Source organism: Myzus persicae, unplaced genomic scaffold (genome assembly GCF_001856785.1).
Source record: "Myzus persicae strain clone G006 unplaced genomic scaffold, MPER_G0061.0, whole genome shotgun sequence".
NCBI classification, from domain to species: domain Eukaryota; kingdom Metazoa; phylum Arthropoda; class Insecta; order Hemiptera; family Aphididae; genus Myzus; species Myzus persicae.
Genome location: NW_019104288.1, coordinates 14,298 through 37,740, shown reverse-complemented (window position 1 = coordinate 37,740; position 23,443 = coordinate 14,298). Strand labels below are relative to the sequence as shown.

The following is a 23,443-nucleotide window of genomic DNA, read 5'->3' as shown; positions in this document are numbered from 1 at the left end:
GTTTTGCACTGCCTAGTTAGCTTTGGCCGCAATCTGCTTCGAATGGGCGGTTGAATTTAATTTTGCCGTCCAATTGTATTCCCAAATACTTGAGATCGGAAATTGTGTCCCGCCGATTAACAGGTTCATTTCGTTGTGGCGGCGTTTGTTGGTTATCACCAGGACCTCCGATTTCTCAAGTGCCAACTGGAGACCTAAGGTTTGCATCCATTCATTTGTCCTATCGCCGCTGTGGCCAGTACCCTTTCCAGTTCGAGGGTTTCTTTGGCACGGGCTATTATCGCTATGTCGTCTGCGTAGGCCATGTACTTTGCTCCTGCGGGAAGTTTCGATCTAAGGAGTCCGTCGTACAGGATATTCCACAGGGTTGGTCCGAGAACTGATCCCTGTGGAACTCCGCTTGACAGGTTCATTGTCGTCGTGGTTCCGCTTGGTAATTTGAAGGTTATGGTTCTTCCTCTGAGGTAATCGTCTACCAACTGGCACAGATAATGTGGCAGGTCCTTGTCCCTCATTGCCGTAAGGATCTTCTCCCAGGAAGCTGAATTAAATGCATTTCGCACATCGAGGGTCAGTAGTCCTGTTTTGTGGGTGGCACCGGATTCCTCGGCAAAACTGCATACCTCGGTGAGAGCTTCCAGCTTGCTGCGCTCCCTTCTAAAGCCGAACTGGTTGTCTGAGAGCCCGCTCTCGGTGTCGGAATCGAGAACGTCTCTCAGACGGTTGTCAATTATCTTCTCGAACAGCTTCCCGATGCAGTCCAGGAGGCACAGAGGCCTATAGGATGAAGATTCCTGGGTTGGTTTGTCTCCCTTTTTTATGAGCACCAACCGGCATCTCTTCCACGGGTTCGGTAATCGACGTTCTTCGATGCATTTGTTGTACATCTGCAGCAGGATTTGGGGTTGGCGTCTTACCAATAGCTTGAGTGCTTCATTGGTTATTCCATCCATGCCTGGGCTAGTACCGTTTCTGAGGGACTTATCTGCTCTGACCAGCTCTTCCGGTGAAATCTTCGGTGTGTCCTGATACTGCCAGGTGTTTGGGTCTCGAGGTGGGTGCACAGGGAACAGTCCAGTTATCACCTTTTGGAGCACTGAGGTCTGCTGCAGTACCTTGGTTGGGTAGCTTCTAATCAATTTGCCCATAACCAGCTTGTATGGCTTTCCCCAGGGGTCTTGTTCCACTTGGTCGCACAGCTTCTTCCAACACAGCTCTTTCGCTTTCCTAATGGCCTTGGTCAGCTCCAATTTCGCATTCTTCATCTGCTCCAATTCCTCTGTGCATTCATCAGGGCCTAATCTTCTTTTCTTTCTCTGTACAACTCTCCGGGTGTGGTTGGCCGTCTTCCTCAGAATATTCAGGGAGGGTGTCCACCAATACACCGATTTTCTCTTACTACACGATTCTATCTGCGTGCCGCAGACCTCGGTGATTTTCGCTGCCACGGTTGAAGCGCAGTGGTCAGCGTCTAGTTGCCACAGGTCGACGAGGACGCCAGCGCCCAGCTCTTCCTCCAGCTTCCGGTAGTCGAGCTTCGTTTTTCTAGTATTCTGGTCGGAGCCGGGGGTGACCTGGGCATCCTTCAGCATTGTATATTTAATATAGTTGTGGTCGCTTAGGGTGATGGAGTCGGAAACTTCCCAGTTGTTGATGCGTACTGCCAGCCCAGGAGACGCTATGGTCAAGTCCACGACAGATTCTAATTTCCCTCGCTGGAATGTCGGTGAGTTGCCCCTATTGCATATTACCAGTCCTAGCGAAGTGATCACGTTTACTAGAGTTTCGCCTCTGCGATTGCTCGTCCTGGACCCCCATGACGTGCCACGCGTTGAAATCGCCAGCTATTTATATTTCGGTGTTCCTGCTTCTCACACTGTGTTCAAGTCTTGTCAGGAATTGTTCGTACTCCTGCAGCGTGGTGTTCGGGGACCAGAAGCACGAGTAGAGCGTGATTCCCTCAGCCTGTATCCATCTGAAACCGCGCTCACTTTGGCCGGCGTTTGAGACCGTGCAGCTTGGGCTGCAGACTACTGCTGCCTTACCGTTCGCGTCTGGATACCAATGTTGGCTGTCTAATTTGTTGTACTCAGATACGAGTATGTAGTCAATACCTGATTCCTTGGTGTATTGGTACATTATGTCCTTCGCTGCTCTAGCACAGTGCAAATTTATCTGTAGGAAATTTATCATTTTGTTGTCTTCTCGGCTTCCTCGTGTGCCCGTCTGAAGACGTGGCATCTGAAGCTGCCTAGCGTGTGGTCATTTGATACTTCGTTGCAGCATAAGAAGCATTTCGCATCAGACACACATTCCCTCATTTTGTGACCTTCGACGCCGCATTTCCAGCAGAGGTTGCTTCGGCCGTTGGCCGTACAGTTTTCTCTTTTATGCCCGTAGCTCTGACACTTGAAGCATTTCTCGACCTCTGTTAATCGGCGAACTCTGCAGTTAACATAGCCTATCCTTAGCCTCCCTTTAGTTAGGCTGGCAGCTACTTTCGTCTTGACCGTGACTACAAAGATTTGCGTACCCCGTCCCGTGTTCCTCTTTGTTAATGGAACTGGAGCGTTAAGTCTTTCTGCCCTCTGTAGGATGGCCTGCATCACCTCTTCCTCTGTAGCTTCTTCGTCCACATCTCTTAGTTCGATCTTCACCGTATCCGAGAGTAGCTTACAGGCGTTTTCGTCGCCAGTCGCTTGGGAGACCGCGCTTCTTAGGATGTCCACGTTACTGGCATTTCTGCTAAGTTCGATACGGACATGTCCTAATCTAATCTTGGTGATCGCGTTTATAGCATGGCTCGCGTCTTGGACTCTTTTATCAGCTTTAATCTTCCTCAGTATCTATACGTACGAGGAGCCTTGGGTGTCTATTATAATCGAGTCGGGTCTGCTTCGTTGGAATGCCGGTTTCTTGGGCGTCCTGGACTTCTTGACCACTTCGGTCCATGCTGCCTCTCCCCTTGTTTCTTGCTTATTCTTATTCCTGGCTTCGGCGCTTCTTCCGGCAACTATGGCTAGGGTCTCCGGGTTTGGCCCTGGGTTAGTTGTGGGCGTTTTTGCGGTTCGGCTCTCTGGTGGTTGTTTTGCATGCACGCATGTGACGATATTCTGTTTAGGAACACATTTAAGGGCATCAATATCCTCCTGCTGTCTTGATATGCTTGCCTTGAGTTCCTGGCATACTTTTATAATCTCTTCCTGGTTGGCCAGACTAGCAGTGGCAAGCTGGGACGAAGTGGCTTTCTGCTCAGAGACCATTTTCAGCGCACATTTTTCTGTCTCTTAGTATGCGCTATGAAGGCTGTCCTTCTGTGTGAACAGTTCCTCGGCCGTATCGATAATCTGATCGATGGCTTCTTTGATCTGGGAGGATTTAGACTTTTCTTGAACAGCCCTGAGCTGATTTGAGTTGGTCACCAGTGCACACAAGATTTTGTTCTGTCGCTTAATTACCGCCTTCAGCTTTGCCTTGGTGTCTGCCAAGTCGGCAGAGTTCCGATGATTTAATGAGGACTGCATCAACTTATCCGTCAGCTTGCCTCGGGTCTGCACAACTGTTTCAGCACTAGTTGCATTTAGAAATGTGGGGGCTAGGCTGGCCACCCCCACACTCTCAGATGACGGTAGTAGTGAGCCCGCTACGTTGGACCAGGCTTTTAACCCGGATCCACCCACTACAGCCGTTCCGAGGCCCCTGGGGTGGTAACAACATTTCGAGATTGACTGCCCATATTGTGTTTACAGTTGTCTCTGCCATTTTAGCCCTGCTGGCAGGAGGATTTGTTATCAGTGTTGCCTTCATCTATGTCCGTTTGCAGGCGCTTGCAGGTGGGCAAGGCCTGTCCAAACAGTTAAGGTCAGACTCTGTGTTTGGTCTAAGTAAGACCGGGATCGCTTGGTAAGACTCAGTTAAGAGACCGCAAGCCTCCCCTCCACGTCAAGGCGGATCCCGTGGGGGGGATTGTTTATATATATAACATACAAGTGTCGACTAAGCACTTGGGAAGCAGTTAGACCGCAATACGAACCGAACCTTTTAAGTAAAAGTAAATTTAACACAGACACACCAATAATAGTTGAAGAAAGAGCTATAAGTCCACTATTGGGAGATACGCCCGATAGAGCGGCAATACCAAATCCTCCACCAAGGATAAAGGATTGAAAATAAAAGAGAGAAAAAAAAATAATAATTAGATATGATTATAACATGAAGTAAAATAAAATAATTAATTCAACATATTATATTTAATTAGATGTATTTAACAAATAAACTAACGATAGTAATAAGCTTAATAAGGCATGCTAATAAAAAGGGAAAGGAACTAAATAAAGAAAACATAACTAAAACTGATTAACAGAAAGAAATCGCACAAGTTCGTAATCATGGATTTCAAATTCTCTATGATTGATCAAACCATGCTGGTCCTGATTTCCGGGGCAATATCAAATAGTTTGGATAGATTAACAATTCGAAAACTCGAAGGGCAACCGCTATATTTACAAGTCAACGACGAGGTCAGATAACGTGATCCGTAAGCAAGGTATGATAGGCTAACCAAATTTTTTTAAGTTTGTAAATGAAAAAAATATATAAACATATAAATATTTAAAAAAAAAAAAATTAACGAAAGTAAATACCGAAATTATGTATTAGTATGAAAATTACAAAAATAAAATATTTTATAAATAAAAGTTGTATAAATGATGAAAGTAAACAAAACCATGAGGTTAGGGACAAAGCAATGAAAAACAACATATTGTCGAAGGTTTGCAAATGGAAAATTTCGACGGTTTGGTCGGAGAATACTCTTGTATTGACTAAAAGGCCGTTCTACGTCAACAGATGTGATAGAGGCGTAATTCATGTTTACTATAATATCAAAAGGAGAAAATTCAATGTACGGAGATCTTTGTTGATTTTTACCAATTAAAATATCCATCAATTTTAAAAGTCTCGTTAGGAAACTCTTTTAAAAATTATAAACTAGATGTACACGAGATTACGTTGTAATAATAAACAAATTTTAATAATCTCCACAAACCTGTAGTTACTTTATATTTTTTTCCATTTAAAATTATATCATCATTTTCAAAATCCATTTTATTTTTTCCTATCATGTGATCGTCTAATTTTTTATTATAATATATTCCAAAACAATTATTATCTTTTACAAATGATAAATATTTTGCAGCATTAGTACCTAAGGTTATAAAATTTTTAGGTGATGGAGAATTAGGTATTGAATTTTGACTAGAATGTTTTGAAGTCACAAAAGACTCTTCTGAACTGATTATCGTTGTAATTCTGGATTTCTATGTTGACAATAATAATATGGAACATTTCATTTATGAATATCTCCTTCAGTTTTAATATAAGTCTTTAACTTCATACATTGCTGTTTTAACCTTTGTTAATGCGTTTATTATTGGTCCAAACTTTTTTTTCTTGTTCTTCAACTATATGATTTTGATTTAAAACTGTATTTTTAAATCTATCCTGTAAATTTTTCTTAAGATTAATTATTTTTCTTAAATCTGCAGATGTGCATTGTTTTTTTTCTTTTTTAATATTATCTTCATCTTCATCATCATCTTTATTATAATACATTATTAATAACCTACTTTGCAAATTTTTTAATATTAATTATTTTCTGCATTTTTACATCTGATGTATTTTTTAAATAATTTCCTATCTTGGAATTGTTTTGTGTTTGATATTCAAATGTTACATTTTTTTAATTTTTTTTTAAAATTCTTTTTGAATTTGTTTAATATCCATTTATAATATAAAAAATAAAATAAAAACATCTTCATCAGTCATCGGTATTTAAAATATTACCTTTATTGCCATGGATACACGTCAAAATATCGCGGCAATATTGTCGCAGTAAAAATATCGTGGCAATATTATCGCGGTAAAAAAATAGCAAAGTAAATATGTCGTTGATACAAAAATATCGCAATATATATTATAATACAAAATAATAAGTACAGTCATATATAGTTAATAATTTTATAATTCATAGCGTTTTGTTTTCATGACAATTTAAGTAAAAAAAATATAATAATACAAAATAACAAGTACAGTCATATATAGTTGATAATTTTATAATTCATAGGGTTTTGTTTTCATGACAATTTAAGTAAAAAAAATATTATAATACAAAATAACAAGTACAGTCATATATAGTTAATAATTTTATAATTCATAGCGTTTTATTTTCATGACAATTTAAGTAAAAAAATATTTTAATACAAAATAACAAGTACAGTCATATAGAATTAATAATTTATAAGTTAAGTCATGTATATAATTTAAATTTAATTTATATTTGTTGGTATTGGAAATGGTGTGATATACCACGTAAGTAATCGTCCACTGATCTATTTTTATAGTCATCACATATTTTTTTTAGTTTTATTGTGGAATCTTTATATATTTTTTTCTTTGGTGGTTCAAAGCCTGCAGTATATTGTTCAATTTTAAAACGATTTACACTTTCTTCTTTTTTTAATGCAGTTATGAATGTCCAAATTGATGGATGGTGCGCACTTAGCATAGAATTAAAAGAATTATGCCAACCTTCGACCGAATTATTTGTTCGTGGAATATTATCGTCTAACATTGAATAACAATTCCAAATTTTAATTGAAAACAAAGGGGCTCTTCTAGTTCTACGATTAAGTCTACCGATCCATGTATCTTCAAAATAATCAATTAAATTTGATAACATTTCTTGTTGGTAAAATTGAGATTCGACTAAAGTTTCAAAGGCGGACACTACATCATTTTCTGGAATATAAGCAAGTGCAGCTAGTTTTCTCAAATTAAGAGCAAAATCGGAATCGTTTGAATATTTGGATTGTAATCCGCTGGACTGAATATGTCGCCAAATACTTTGACATAAATGAAAAAAACAGCCCTTTATATCGACTGAAGGAAATACACATTTTGCAGCATTCATTGCACCTTTTTCGAAATCGAACATAATAGATTTTGGACTGAGTTGTGGATTCAAGGTTTTTAATGCAAGGAACATACGTTTATAAGTTTCTTCTTTCTTATTTGGTAGTAATATATATGCAGTTGGTACGACATTTGAATAACTAACTCCGTGTATCCTGTAAAGTTGATGAAAAATATGAGGTGAACATGAAAAAGTGCCATCCGCTAACCAATGTTCACATATTTGCATTAACTTTAAATTTGTTTGAGTTTTTTGCAGTTTCTTTTAATTTTTGGATGGCCTTTTTTGCTTCAATTTTGCCCATGTCGGGAACGTGATTATTATGATCGGTTGTATGAACAACAACTTCACCTAATGAATGTAAACGTCCACGGTATTTTTTTGTGGTATATTCCAAACACCTCCAAATGATTTTACCTGTTGTTTCACTTTCACGTTCTTTTTGGTACAAAAAAGATTTATATTTTAGTATTTGTCCACCTTTTTGGTTGGTAATATACTCCATGGTGCTGGCTGTGTGCTGTGTTATATTACCAAACGAATACTGTCGTGTGAGGGCGTTCGTATACGAAATCAACAAATTATTGTTATCTTCTAAATAATAAATTCTGCGATAATAATGACGCGCGAGATTATTGGTTTGCTATGAAATGAACCGCGACGTTATTTCCACGATATTATTACCGCGACAATATTGTCGCGATAATTTGACGGGACACCTATTGCCATAGATTACATTTTTTATCAAGTCTTTTGTTGTTATGAAACCATGTTTTTGTTTTATTTTTGTTATCATATTTTTTACAATAAATTCTACAAATTTCTTTAAATTTTTCTAAAGCTACACTTTTGTTGATCAAATCAGACCATATTTTTTAAAAATAATAATTTGACTGATTAAAAACAATTAAAGCATTCAAATTATTTTTTATAGTGTTTATATCTACTGAAGTATAACTTTGTGTTAAATAAATAACACTAATATTCTTTGATCTTGATCTTATAAAATATTCAATTATCATGTCTTGTTTTACTTTTAGAAAATCATAAAAAATTCACTGCACTATTTGGTTCACAATCATCTACTGATATTATTTCATCGTTAGAAAAATATGTGTTTATGGAAGGTATATCATCAAATATTTTTTTTATTTATTTATAAGCTGGTTGATCAATATTGTTTGTAAAAATATCTAGATTTAAATAAGGAATCCAATAATTTATAATCAGATTATACAACAAGGTTGTTTTGCCGCACCCCGATGATCCTACAATTAAACAGCATGAAGGTAATTTAAATAAAGATTGTTTTTTATTTTCATCTTCAATAAAAAATTTTACTATGACTATCCATTTATTAAGAAAAAAAAATATATTTTACTAATATAAATAAGAAATGGAAAATATTTTAAATAAGTATTGAAGTGTAGTCCACCGTCGAATGAGGTAAAACCGTAGGTGTTGGCATCAAATAAAATACTAAAGAATTGATATATATGATAAAACGCTATTATTACGAGAGGTTGTGCTTAGTAACGCGGGTGTTGCTCACTCTTTTGACCAGACTCGACTGACTGCAGTGTTGCCATGTCAAATTTATAAATGTTTCGATTTTATTTTTTAAAAGTTTCGATTTCATTTGTTTTTTACCCAGATTTTTTTAAAATTATTTAGACCTCGCTTTGCTCGGTCTTCGCTAACCATGAAATCTATGATCATTTATTCTAACAATATTCGTGTAAGAAAATATTCGTTTTGTAATCAGTAAATTCGTATACGTATTATCTCCTGTAGAAGAATATTGTACAATTTATATTATATCAGTGCATATTAATATGATGGGCATAATACATTATTCGGTGACGGCGGTCATCAAAACCGCACACTTACCGTTCATAACCGCACATTTTACATCGTTGAATACCGCACACATTTATTCTATTGTTAAAAAGGGAAATTTGGAAGGTCGATAGTTCAAAACCGCACACATTTGATTGGCAGTTAAAAATTAAACATATTTTATTGTTATTAATTAAAAAAATAATTTAGTGTTAATTTCGTTGTTATTAAAAAATAATTTAGTATTAATTAAAAATCATAATATAAAATAATTCAATATATAATTAAATTGAAATAAACTTACATCCTAATGTTTTTAAATAATCAATCAAGCTAATTTCGTTGTTAATGAAACGATCATATAATTTTAAAATAGATTTTTCTTTCTCCCTGCATACTTTGCGTGTACGGTTCACGTTGCCGTTTCGTATGAGGAGAAATTTGGGTTCAGTAATTATTTGTTGTTGTTTTGACACATCTATCTGGAAGAAAAAAAACATTTAATTTAATAATAACTCAAAATATAATTATTATTTTAAATTCATATTCTTACTGAATGAACTATAGTAGGATGTGGAACATAGAATTCATGCCTAAGTTGACTATGGTAACTTTCTGCACCGTTCGTCGTTCTTGTACTTTTATTGGTCTCTTCTGCCCACAACATTGGTGAAAAATTATTAGTCTCAATATAATTATCCAATATGTATTCAGCAAAATCATAATATTGTTTTTCTTCTGGACAAGTAGCCATTATCTCAATAAACGCCTCAGAAAGTCAGAAATCATATGTGATGGCAAATAAGGCAAACCAAAAAAAGTTTTAACCATAGTCCAGATTGTGAATTTTTATCGTCGTAGTTTTTTTTTAATATTGGAATGGAACTGATTTTTCTGTACCATGCTTGACCAAGGTGGAAACGACAGGCTTTAATAATAATTAAAGGAAATACTTCTTTAGCAGCAATGTGAGCACCAAGTTCAAAATCTAATAGTAAGAGTGAAGGCTAGAATACACTATTGGCATTATTTAAACATACGTCTTTTATTGTTTCCCACATTTGTTTATAAATATCTTTTGTTTTTGACGACAAAAAACAAAAAACAAGTGGTACGTAATAATTTTTACAAGCGCCGTGGATGGTATATTGTTGATAAAAATGTTTCGGGCAATAAGTAAAAGTTCCGTCTGCTAATATAAATTTTATTTCATTTCATAAAAATTGAAGATTTGTTTTACATGCCACTATTATTATTTCAGTGGACTCATTCACAAACACAAATTGTTCACCATTATTTAGTGTGATGTTTGATTCCTTTACCTTACTAAGAGCATCTGAGAGTGACACAGGCACAGGGGGTAGAAGTTTTCGTCTTTCACGATACATAGACTGTCTTATAGCATCAATATTATCTGCACTCACTGAATACGTACATAATTCTTTCCTTATAATTTTTATTATTTTGTGATCTTGATTAAATATGATTAACTGGTGTGCGGTACTAAACGATAATATTATTTAAGATAAATGTATACGTTATTGATATATATCAATGTGTGCGGTATTGAACGGTTTAATTTGGCGGACATATACTTATTAAGATAAGAAAGCGTCGACCTGTTTTTGAAAGTGTGCGGTTATGAACGACGCCCTTCGGTGATTACACCACAATAAAACTATTAAGGTGGATAAAACCATAGACCTTATACTAGTAGACGGAGCATTGGGTAGTTCACAGCGGTCACGACAGGCAGCGTCTCACGAAGTACAGATGCACAGCGCACATGCGCACTAGCGACGCCCGATAAATTTCATATCCATAATATTGTACGATATATCGTATACATATAAATATAATATTTATAAATAAGTAGTATAGTGTAAGAAAATAATTATATTATGTTGGAATGATTCCATTATTCAAATCGAATATTCGTTTATATAAATAATTATATTATTCGTTTAGAATTTGAATTTTTAATTTTAATAACGAGTCTTGTTAACAAGGAACATGGGCCGGAAATGCATTATCTGTAAAATACCAGAAAGTGTAAATTCTGCTTTTTCATTTCACTCGTAAGTCGATGTTTTAATACTAGTATTTTGTCATGTACTATTATGCCAACAATGATCTTTTTAGATTTCCTAAAGATCAAAGCCTTAAAAAATCATGGATGATAGAATGTCAGGTAAAACTGTGCCTTCCATCTTACAGAGTTTGCTCCAACCATTTTTTACCTGAACAAGTGCAACCAAATGGCTTGTTAAAAAAAAATGCAGTACCAAGTGTAAGATTATCATCTTATGCTGTAACTAGGTATGTATTTAATATTTTATAATATATAATTATTATTGTTCAGTATTGCTGATTTTTTTAGTCAACTTGATAAAAATACAGTTCATGATTTAAGTATGGTAAGTTCTCAAACTGCATTGGAATCTGATAGTTCAGCTGCTATCTCACAACAAAGGTTAGTATTAAAGTATGTGAATATTTAATCAGTAATCTACCCCCAAGTATGATAAATGTAATGTAGGAAGTGATATGATACTATTACCATGCGCGGACTGGCTGGGATAATGCTACAGCATCCCTTGCACTAATATTTTAATTTTTTTACCATACAACTGTAGAAGTTAGTAATCTTGTACAACTTTGTTTGAATGTTTGTTGTAATTTGGTACCTATTTACGTTTTTATAAATAACCTAAATTAATTTCCCTTTAAAATATGTAGCATCCCATGCCCTTTTTTACCAGTCCACGCCTCACTATTATTAATTGTTTGTTTGTAGAACACCTACACGGAAGAAATTGTTTTCTTCACCTCCAAGCGTAGCTAAAAAACGTAGAATTTTAAATGCTCACAATATTGGGGATTTAGATGTTAATCATTTTTCCACACCTAATAAAGCAGGAAGGCATTTAAAAATGGTCAAACAAAAATTTTATAAAAATCAGATGAAAACTCATATATTGAGAAAACAATTAAACCGCCTTAAAAATAAAGTGAAGTCATATGAAGATTTAATTACGGCTTTAAAAAATAAGCAATTACTGTCTGAAAATGCAGCTGATCAACTTCAGGTCAGTTTCTAACAATATTTAAAATTTTTTTTTTTTTGTGTTGTGTGTAATTTGTGATTGTTTAACATTTCGACTATTTTACATTTTTTATACAGGCAATAGGCATGTTTTCTAGCTATTGAAGTAGGTATTATAATTTTTTTTTTTTCTAACTTTTAGCTTCTTGTATCTAGTCTAACTTTTAAAAAATTACTCTTAATACAATTATATTTATTACAGTTGATAATAATAAATATAAATATTATATATTAAAAATATGTATTCTGCCACTTTCATGTTTTATTCAGCAGATTGGCCATTGACTATCAGACTATATAATTCGTATTTTGTATTATTTTATATTATATTATATTTTTATTTTATTATATTTTTTATTTATGTAGTAAATTGTTTTTTTGTGTTTGTGTAATTAGTTAGATCTAATCATAGACCTTTTACTAGTATTAGGTTGATGGAGTTAATATGATATTTTATGTTGTTAATTGACAAATAATAAAAATTACTAACATTAATAATGATCAATTGTTTTATTTGGATACCTCTAATAAAGATTTCTTAAGAACTTATGATAACATAATAGCAGGGGCGTCATTTCACATTTTAAACTAAGGTGGCAAGACGTATCGGGTGGTAAGGAATACCCCTGGTGAAAGGGGGTCCGAGGGATATTCCCGGCCCCTTCCCGATTTTTTTTTTCAAAAACTGGCTCTAAATTTCTTATTTTTTGAAACTCATTCAGACTATTTCTGTAAAAATGTAATTGCTAACAATTTATCCTAAAAAAAATAATTTATAATGACTTGAATTATTAATTCAACCACATGTAAAATAATTATCGGTCACACACAACATAAAAATGTACCTAATTTTAATTTATGTGTGCCTGGCCCATTTGTTTATAAAAAAAGGATAAATCAAGTAAACATGATAAAAAAAAAAATTTTTAATTTATAGCATACTTTAATTATTTTTACACAAAATTAAGTCTTCTCTTCTGGCTTAAATTAAAGTCGTCCATCACTTTGGAAATGTTTACTTCAATACTTCTTTCAATAGCCAAAAGTGCTAACGAGGACAACCTCTCCTGGCCAATCTTGTTTCTGGTGTATGTTTTTAACCGTCGCAAGCACGAAAAAGACCTCTCACAAGATGCCGAGTTCATTGGAATCGTAAAAAACAGACGAAAAAGTTTAAAAAGCATAGGGAACACACTTTTTAAAGATTTTTGTACAAAAACGTCAGCTCCTTCTTGAATAGTTGTGTTTCTTGATTCTTCCATTTTATAGAAACATCTCAATTCAGACAAAAGATGTTCATTGTCTAAATTGTAATATTTACACACATACTTAACACTGGCTGTATCTTCATCAGTTCCACCTAGAACTTTGCTTAGATTGTTAAGTACATCCAGGTTGTTTTCTTGAAGTCTGGCCTCTATCTCCTCGCTTAGGATATCAATAACTGGCCAGACAATTGAAACTTTGTAGTACTGCTCTACAGATTCAAATGGGGCTTTACTCCCTCCCCCAATTTTCGAGGGGATTTTTCCCTGTCTTGGTAACTGAGCAGCTCTAAATCCGCACTTGTCAGCGATTTCTGTAGAGTGATTGAACAACTTTGAGAAAAACTCGTCTGTTCTGAAGGATTTCAATACTTCAAGTGTGCCGTTTCTTACAGATTTCACAATTTCGTAGGTAACACTGCTTGACTGAAGAGTTTTTGATAGTATGTCACATTGGGCTAGAACTCTCCTCAGTAATAGCAGGTCAAATACGAAGTTGAATTCCTCCAGATTTTTCAACAAAGCATTGGCTTGTCCACCACTATCAGGGTCTGTATCAGAAATTTCTCGTAGAGTTGCAAGAGTGGTATCAAAATTATCTAATAAAGAACGCACTGCTTCGACACGGCAAGCCCATCTGGTATCACTCAAAGATTTCAATGTTGATGTTCCACCACTAAAGCCTTGGAAACTTCTTTTAATGTTTTCAAAAATAGCATGTCGTTTAGTTGATTTCTCAATGAAGTTGTAAATACTTTGAAGTACAAAGAACGTATTTCTAATTGAAGGCACGCGCGTGCAACAGGTAACAATGCACAAGTTCAATATATGTGCATTGCAGTGAATGTACATTGCCATTGGGGCTTCTTGCATAATTATAGCTGCCACTCCTTTGTATGGGCCCCTCATGTTCGATGCCCCATCATAGCACTGAGCACGCAGATTTTTAATGTTCAAATCCATTGAAATCAAAACATTTTTAAGTTCATTTGCCAGTGTTTTGCCATCAGTTCTTTTAGCACGATAAAACCCCACAAATGACTCATGAACTTCTAACTTTTCATTAACATATCTCAAGACAATCTTGTTCGTGCTTTGCTATATCTTGAGTTTCATCAGCTATAATTGCAAAAACCTCAGCCTCTTTAACTTCTTTAGCTATGTGACACTTAATTTGTTCCCCAATAATGGACAGTAGCTCATTCTGAAAAGTTGCTGAAGTATACTGAAAATTTTTACGATGCTCCATGAAGAATTTTTTTATTAAACTGTTATCTTTGGAACGAAGCTTCATTAACTCCAAAAAGTTTCCTCTGTTCTTTGAATCTGTAGATTCATCATGACCTCTTAGAGCAATAGATTGTCTGCCACAAAATATCAACGATTCACACAAAGCTTCTAAGTACAATCTATTTTCTTGTACTTCTTCTGAATACTTTTGATTCACTTTTTCAATAACAGTGCCACTTTTGTTCGCTTCTTTTAGACAATTGAGTTTTATGTTATTACTTTGGTGTGAGTTACTCTTCTCATGTTTCTCAAATACTTTTACAGCTTTCTTCCATTTGGAAAATCCAATGAGTGTAAATACATCTTCTGCATTATTTCTACCTTCTGAGTTGTAGAACGAACGACATACAAAACAGAAGGCTTTATCGGTTAGAAGACTATATTCCAGCCAAGAAAAAATTGTATACCACTCCGGTCTAAATTTCCTACCATCTGTTTTAGGGAAATTAAAATCCCGTGGTTGAAATGAGCCTTCCCCAAAACACACTTTAGCCATACTTGGACCATGAGCAGGATCACGTTTATTAATTAGACCAATTTCCAACTGACTAGTTGAACTAGAGGAACAGCTGGGCCTCTGAATTTCATCTATAGGAGCAATGTGCTTAGTAGTTGCGGTTGACTGAGCGTATGACGAGCCTGATACATCTTCTACATTTGGTTCTAGTTCATGTTCCAAAACAACACCTTCTGGCGCTTTATCTTCAAACCGTTTCTTTTTGCTTGGTGTGTCTGTGCTAAAGTAGGACAGCAACGAACTCTGCCCTTTTTTGTTTTGCTGAGCCTGGGAAAAAACCCGTAAGAAAAGATGACATAATACAAATTTTTATATGCCTTTACAATTAATATGGTTTTGAAAACATTTAAAAATTCAAAAACATTTGATTAATTTTGAGTCAAGTATAGAATTTTGAGCGCGGTACTTGTAGTGCGGTGGTTTAATTAAAAGCAAAGAATGCGACTGTACCGAGTTCAAGCCTAACCCATTAAGCTAAAGTGTTTGCACTCTTTTTCATATATAATAAACATTAATACTAATTATATTATAGCGAATTAATGTCGATTTACGATAATTAGAGCCACTTTAAAATGTTTATATTTTATTTTAATTTGAAATTATTTATGGAATATTTAAAAGCGTAATGGAATATATGAATTTTTTTTTTACGGTTTATAAATATATTCAGTGGCGGCGCGTGAACAATTTGTAGGGAATATTATGTAATACAACATTTATTTGAAAATTATCTAATTAAAAATAAAAAGATTATCATTAAAAATAAAGTAAATTACATAAAATATCTATATTTGAATATAATTTAAGTCAACTCACCGGTTTTGTTTTGTTGCGAGGACAATGTTAGTACTAAGTTACAAACATATTAAATTTTCAATGTATAATATTACCTCATTAAGGAAAAAATAATAAACATTTCACATTACACAATACATGTAAAGCTCTAAACCACAGTTTAAATGTAACTAAATTATTAAAAAATTGCATTCAGATATGTGAAGGGCGGACGCAGGAAAAAATGTAAACTCACCGTCACCGCTGCAATCTAAAAAAATAATATTATCTGCATATCAAAGAAAACGATTGACTATTGTCGATCGTTATCGTATCACCATAACACTGTATATAGATAGACCGTATAAGTGTGATATTTGTGAATTATTGCAAAATAAAGAACACGTTGATAAAAAATAATAATGATTTACAAGTAAACAAAATTTAGGGAAACCTGTCATAACATCAAACATAATGTACGATTATAAAAAAATAAAAGTACATCGATTACGTTTACGGTTTACGTATTATGAATAACCCGTGTCCCGTGATTACTATTTGTTTATTTTTACTTACTGACAATAAGCGACTTACAAACGCGCATAATTTTTACGATATATTGTCATCGTGCAATTTCAAAATTTGTGTATATAATAAAATATAAGAATTTGATTATTGTTCAGTGTATAATACAAAAATTAATTATGTCATAGTTTGATACACACTGTATTATATAAAGTAAATTAAATACTGTATTTTCACATCACTAGTTAAACATATTATGAAATAACTAAAATTAACTTACCATGTCTCACTGTCTCAGTTCAATCTTTACACATCAATACTGACGTCTGACATCAAACTGTACCAGCAATAAACGTTGACCAAATATATTGTAAAAATATCAGTTATATCATTCGAAGTAGAAACTAAAAATAACCGATAACTTCCCAGGAAACTATAGTACCGTAGCGCGACGTGTGGTATCGTTGTCGCGATGCTAATAATGACTATAATTTTTGTATACATTTTGTATATATGAACATGTATATTTTGTCATGGTAGATACCTACAATTATTCTAAAAATATATTTCTTTAAAATATTTTATTATTATTTTTATTATCGATGAGAATTATACTATATTTCATTTACAGGGTATTTTTCAATTAGGTATTTGTAATTTATTGAGACTTTTACTTCAAAATTCTGGGGTGACAAAATACTGGGTTTGAGAATTCTAGGGTGGCAACTGCCACCCCTTGCCACCCCCGAATTACGCCTATGCATAATAGGTATATTTCAAATACAAATTATATTAACATATTTGACTTTATATTGTTAATATGTTTTTGTTATTAGTTATCTGGATCAGAAACGTTACGTGATATAGTTAACAGAAAACTATGTGGTCAAAAGGTTCCTTTTTCAGATGAGTTGAGAAAATTTTCTATTACATTACAATTTTACTCCAATAAGGCATACAATTTTGTTAGAAAACAATTTAAAAATGTCTTACCGCATCCCAAAACCATTTCAAAATGGTACCAGGTAATTAATGGACAACCTTGGTTTTCTAAAGAGGCATTTATGACAATTAAATCTAAAGCAGAACATAGTACCGTATTATTCAACTTAGTTGTAGATGAAATGACAATTAGAGAAAACATTGAATGGGATGGTAAAAACATGTATGGTTTTGTTGACTTAGGCACAGGTATTTCAATTGAATGTGATGATTAGGGAACGGATTTTATTGTAATAAAAAAATCAAAATATGTACATAAATATGTAATTATTTTTATTGAAATATGTAAAAATAAATTCAAAATATGCAATAACCGCTTAACAGAAAAAATAAGTACCAAAAGTAAGTATAACAATTGTATCTCTTATCTAATTAATAATTATTAAAACAATGCGAAACTACATATTCTCTAAGATTTAAAAACGTAAAATGGCGGCGATTTGGTCGTAAAATGTTTGTATTGACTGAATGAACGTTACACATCAACTGACGTAATGATAGTTAATAACCCCGATTTTTCACAACATTTACAGTATAAAACTTTCCCATCACTTTGAAATGTTTCATTCGGAAATTATTTTAAATATGCTTCTACCTTATTATTGAATGAACTTACAACTTTAGGTATTTTAAACAATTTTATAAAAAAAACAACAATATTTCGATGTAGATATGAAGAAAAAAACGATGCAAATGATTACTCCCGCCAGAACAGTAACTAGACTGAAGACTGAAGACCGTAACATTGAATAAACATGTTAACTACCCACTTCACACTTGTCCACAGTGTATAATACGATAGCAGTGTATAAAGTACGTAAGTCCATTTAGAGAACGTAGATAATGTTTATCGTCATTGAAAATTACAAATATTATTATTTTAGGCTTTCGTCGATAGCGTATAATATTAATATATAGACCATAGGGTATCTGAATGCCATTAAGATAAGGCAAATAATCTTTGACGTGAATTGACGAAAAAAACCAAAAATACCCAAATATTTACGAAATATTCAGTTATTTACAAAATATGCGAATATATGTATTTTTACCCAAATATGTAAAAATATGTATTTTTACCCAAATATGTAAAAATATGTATTTTTACCCAAATATGTAAAAATATGTATGTTTACCCAAATATGTAAAAATATGTAAAAATATGTAAAATAAAATTGGGCTTATTTTAATAAGAATGGTCTGAATCGTGCACATTTTTTATCAGATTAAAAATATCTCATTCCAATAAAAATATGTATTTACAATAAAATCCGTTCCTTAGTGATGATTTACCTCATGCTAAAAATGCTTTAGTTTTTATGGCTGTTGGAATTAACGGACATTGGAAAATGCCTATAGGGTATTTTTTTATTAATGGTTTAAATGGTGCGGAGCGTGGAAATTTGTTGGTTAAATGTTTAGAACTTATGTCAGATACAAATTCAAAAGTACATTCTATTACATTTGATGGTGCCTATACTAATATTGCCATGTGTAGAGTTCTGGGTAGTTCTTTTGATTTAAAAGAAGAAGAAAACTTTTTTTTTTTACATCCTGTTTCAAAATAACCAGTTTATATTTTTTATGATCCATGTCATATGCTTAAGTTGGTCAGAAATACTTTAGGTGACAAAAAATGTTTTTATTATGAAAATGGAAGTACAATTAAATGGGTTTTTATAAAAAAACTTACATTTAAAGCAAAAATATGAAGGGTTGACTGCAGCTACAAAACTAACCCAACGTCATATTACTTATCATAATGAAAAAATGAACGTTAAGTTAGCTTCACAGGTTTTTAGCAATAGTGTGTCCAATGCACTTAAGTTTTGTAAAGCTTTGGGTGATCCAAAATTTGATGAATTAGATGCTACTGCAGAGTTCTGTGCTTTAATCAATAATGCTTTTGATATTTTAAATTGCAGATCATTTTTTTCAAAAAATCCTTATAATCTTGCTTTAAATACAGAAACATTAGACAAGTACAAAATATTTATTAATTATTTTGAAAGGTATATTTTTAATTTGAAATTAGACTGTGGCAAATTAGTTATAGAATCTGGAAGAAAAACAGGGTTTATTGGTTTGGTCCAATGCTTAAAAAACCTTTTAAAATTATATTCATACCTAAGTATAAATTATGCTTTGAAGTATTTGCTATCTTTCAAATTGTCACAAGACCACTTAGAAACTTTTTTTAGTTCAATTCGAATTCGTGGAGGTTATAACAACAACCCATCAGCAAAACAATTTTGTAGTGCTTATAAAAAGCTCTTGATTCATAATCAAGTTAGTGGCTCTCAATATGGTAATTGCATTTCTATATTAGATCCAACAGAGTTATCAATTGTTAATTTAGGTCCTGATTCCATTATTGATTCTAGCATTGAAACAGAAAAGGTTAATGATAATATAACTATGTCAGTGGAGCATGATCACAATTATTTAGAGACAATTTGTAGACTCACTCCGTTTGTCGAAAATGTAAGCACGTACATTGCAGGTTTTGTAGTAAAACAAGTAATTAAAAAAATTAATTGTAATATTTGCATTCAGTTTTTGAGTGAAAGAAGTACAGAAAATCTATTAATAATTTTAAAAGATAGAAATAATGCTTTGATAAAGCCTTCTTGTGATGCAATTTATATCTGTGCAACAGCTGAGCGTGAGTTTCGTTCTTGTCCTAATGTGTTTTTACCAGGAATCAAAAGAAAAAATTATTTTATCAAATACAGAACATTGTGTATAAAAATAATATATTTAGCATTATGAATGACCATTGCATTGGTCAGCAATTATTTAATGATCACAAAAATCAAATTATTGCTTTAATAATTAATAAATATTTGGATTTAAGACTTCATCATGCTTCTAAAATAAAAACTAAAAGTAATGATATAAAACTGAGAAAAAAATTGACAAAACTTATACTCTTCAGAAACGAATGAATTTGATACTTTAGGATGTTTATTTTATTACATTATTTATATTTTGTTAATTATTTGTATATCTTGTTATTTTTTTTTCTTTTGCCACTTTTATAATACCTACAATATGTGGAATTATCTTACATGATTATTTTAGTATTTACATATTTTATAGAATAAATAAGATATTTGTCAAGGAGTATGAAGTCTACATAGATATATTATAAATTATACCTAAAATATGTGTATGGAGTAATGTGATGTATTAATTTGTGTTTTTATTTTTATTTAAATAAAATTGTGTGTATTAAACGTGGTATTAGCACCAAATTATGTTTTTTTTTTGTAACATTTGATGTATAAAATGTCAAAAGTTTGATCCACTTTCTATAATCGCTTATCCCTAATACTATAAAAATATAGTAATTACTATTTAATGAAGAACTTATAATTTTAGACCGTGGTGGAATATTGTAAAAAATATTATGTGTCGGATGAATAAATATTTGTACTACTCGTGATGGCATCACTGTAACGCATATTGCCATGACCGCACTACCCAACCCCGCCAACCATGTATGCTCCGTCTACTAGTATAAGGTCTACGGATAAAACACTATTACAATGATAACCAGAATTCCTATAAACCATGATAAGTGATAAGTGAAAAATATTGATAATATAGTATATGAGTTGCGCACATAATATTATCACTGGCGTAGCTCAACAATCGCATTAGTAAAGTCAATATTATACAAAAACTGAAAGACACAATGTAGTTAAGTTCAAAATATATTTTAAAATGATTATAAGTAACTTTTTATTAACATATAAAATCTAAACAAATATAATACATAAATAATAGTAAGGAATACTTATTATTTAAAAATTAATAAAAAATTGCTTTGTCTAGTAACAAAATAAATCAATATTTAAATGTTTATAAGGAACTTTTTATCAACAAAACCATAATATAAAATTATAAACATAAAACATAGTTTTCAATTTAATAATTAATTAACAAAATAAATAATTTTTTAATAGTTATTAGGAAATTTTTATAAACAAAATCAAAACATAATAATATATGAATCATGTTTTTCCGTTTTATAATTAACTAACAAAATAAATCAATTTTAAGTGGTTATAACTTATAAGGAACTTTTTGCAAGTATACTCTTAACAAATACAATGTATAAATAATAATTACAAATGTTGAATTAACAATATTTACTTGTGCATAAAATTGTTTAAGCTCTTAGTCATTTCAGAGGGAATTTAAAAATTAAAACAGCTTTTATCTTTTAATGTGCTTTTAGAATGCAAAATTCCTACTAGAGTATCAGTAGACAAACGATTCCTCAGTTTAGTTTTATTCAAACTGACTATGCTGACAATTCTTTCAACTTCAGCTGTGTTATGAGGTAATGTTAAAATGAAAAATACTAAATTATTGATTAAAGGAAACGTTTATAAGCCATCTCCATTTTTAATTTGTTTTACACTACCCCAAAAATCTTCTATGTCTAACGAAGTATCTAATTCTGTGTTTCTCAAAATTCTCCACTCTATATATAATGGTGTTCCTTAAATTTTTAGGATCAATAAAGGACATGTATTTCAGATGCTTGACGTGGTTGCTATTAAATGGGAAACGTTTATATATTTGTGTGCTACATTCCACATAAAAATTTAAACAATTATTTATAAAAATGTCCGTATCTTTTTTGGGAATATTTTGGGTAGTCAATGCTGCTGTACATTTACCTCCTAAATATATTTTGTCTTGAGGAGCTGGGTTTCTATATTGTACTAGAGAGATGTCAGTATTTCTTAAATAATTTTCATCAATATAACATTCTAAATTTCCGGTGCAAGAACCGGGTATCTCCTCTTTTTGAAATCGTTCGAGAGAGAGAAACAAATTACCAAATTCATTGATTTATAATGGGGGGATAAATATTGTAAACACGAATTTGAATTCTGCAAATGAAGAGCTATCTATACACATGTATCCATATATCCAAAATGTAAATATGTATACATATACATATTTACATTTTGGATTATTTTGAGGGCATAATTTAAATCGTAAAAATAACGAAACATGGAGATATCTGGTTATTGCACCAAAACGAAATTTTTTTTTCTATATTTTGACTTAACAACAATTTAAGGTGAAAATATAATCACAAATAGTTCAAAACTGTGGAACATTAAAACTATGTATCATAAGCTATGTTACACAACATAGTATAGAAAAATACGACAACTTATTGATTCGTAATAATGAATTAACTAAAAACTACGGAGATACCCGGTTATTGCGCCGAACCTCACGATTTTCCCATATTTTTTTGTATTTTTTTCGTGAATTTTTTCAAAAGTATGGGGAATTGGACCTTTTCAAAGTACAAACTAGATTTACTTTTCTATTAGAAAAAAGTACTGAAACCAAAATTGAAGCATTGTTATTGATAAATTAGGTTAAGATATACAAAAAACACACATTGTAAAATCAATCGCTCCATTAAAAATCTAATACGGTTGTTACTAGGTTACTAGTTATTACTGCCCAGTATAACAAATTTAATTTAAATTACAAATTAAACAACTTACTTTAATTTTATAAAATTAAACAAAATGAGTTATTATAGTATAGTAGGTAGTATTAGTATAGTTAAATAAAATATTCAAAATGATATATCAATATGACAACTTACTAAGGTCAGTTGGGGTAACTGCGACGTGGCATTGTAAAGTTCATCTTTGGCAACTTATTTTCACTGTAATATTTAATCAAAGAATATAATGATGATTTCAATTTATTCAGAATATTGTAAAGATTATAAATTTGAGGTTAAAATTTAATTTCCAACAGTTTTTATATTTTTTTTTATTTTTTTTTTTAAAATTTTGAAGTGTCGCACTTACCCCAAGCAGTGGGGTAAGTGCGTTTTCGGTGTCTGAAAAATAGTAAAAATGCTTTAATTGTATCATAGGGGAAGTGCATACAATTACATACAATCACCTACAGTTCAGTGTTTTCAGAGTGAAAAAATTCTGAACGGTAAAAAAATGACAGAACATTAAAGATCTTTTTAAATTTGTGTATTAATTAGACTATCATTAATTACATACAAACACTTTCAAGTTATATGGAATTTATTTAAATACTAACATTAAACTTGATTTGTATAAGTAAATAAGCAATACAACAATATA

The 23,443-nt window shown here is 32.2% G+C and overlaps 2 protein-coding genes and 1 pseudogene across 2 annotated transcripts; all 3 read right to left on the bottom strand.

Annotated features, from left to right (window-relative positions):
* Nucleotides 1-6,325: 6,325 nt before the first annotated feature.
* On the bottom strand, nt 6,326-7,201 carry LOC111040900. Its single transcript, XM_022324965.1, has one exon. The coding sequence runs from the start codon at nt 7,199-7,201 to the stop codon at nt 6,332-6,334; it is 870 nt and encodes a 289-aa protein (XP_022180657.1). The 3' UTR covers nt 6,326-6,331.
* A 1,939-nt stretch (nt 7,202-9,140) lies between these two features.
* Nucleotides 9,141-10,200, bottom strand: LOC111040894 (annotated as a pseudogene).
* A 4,046-nt stretch (nt 10,201-14,246) lies between these two features.
* Nucleotides 14,247-16,237, bottom strand: LOC111040893 (zinc finger MYM-type protein 1-like). Its single transcript, XM_022324958.1, has 2 exons — nt 16,196-16,237; nt 14,247-15,257 (listed from the first exon to the last, which is right to left on the bottom strand). The coding sequence occupies exons 1-2, from the start codon at nt 16,235-16,237 to the stop codon at nt 14,247-14,249; spliced, it is 1,053 nt and encodes a 350-aa protein (XP_022180650.1).
* Between the last annotated feature and the right edge of the window lie 7,206 nt (nt 16,238-23,443).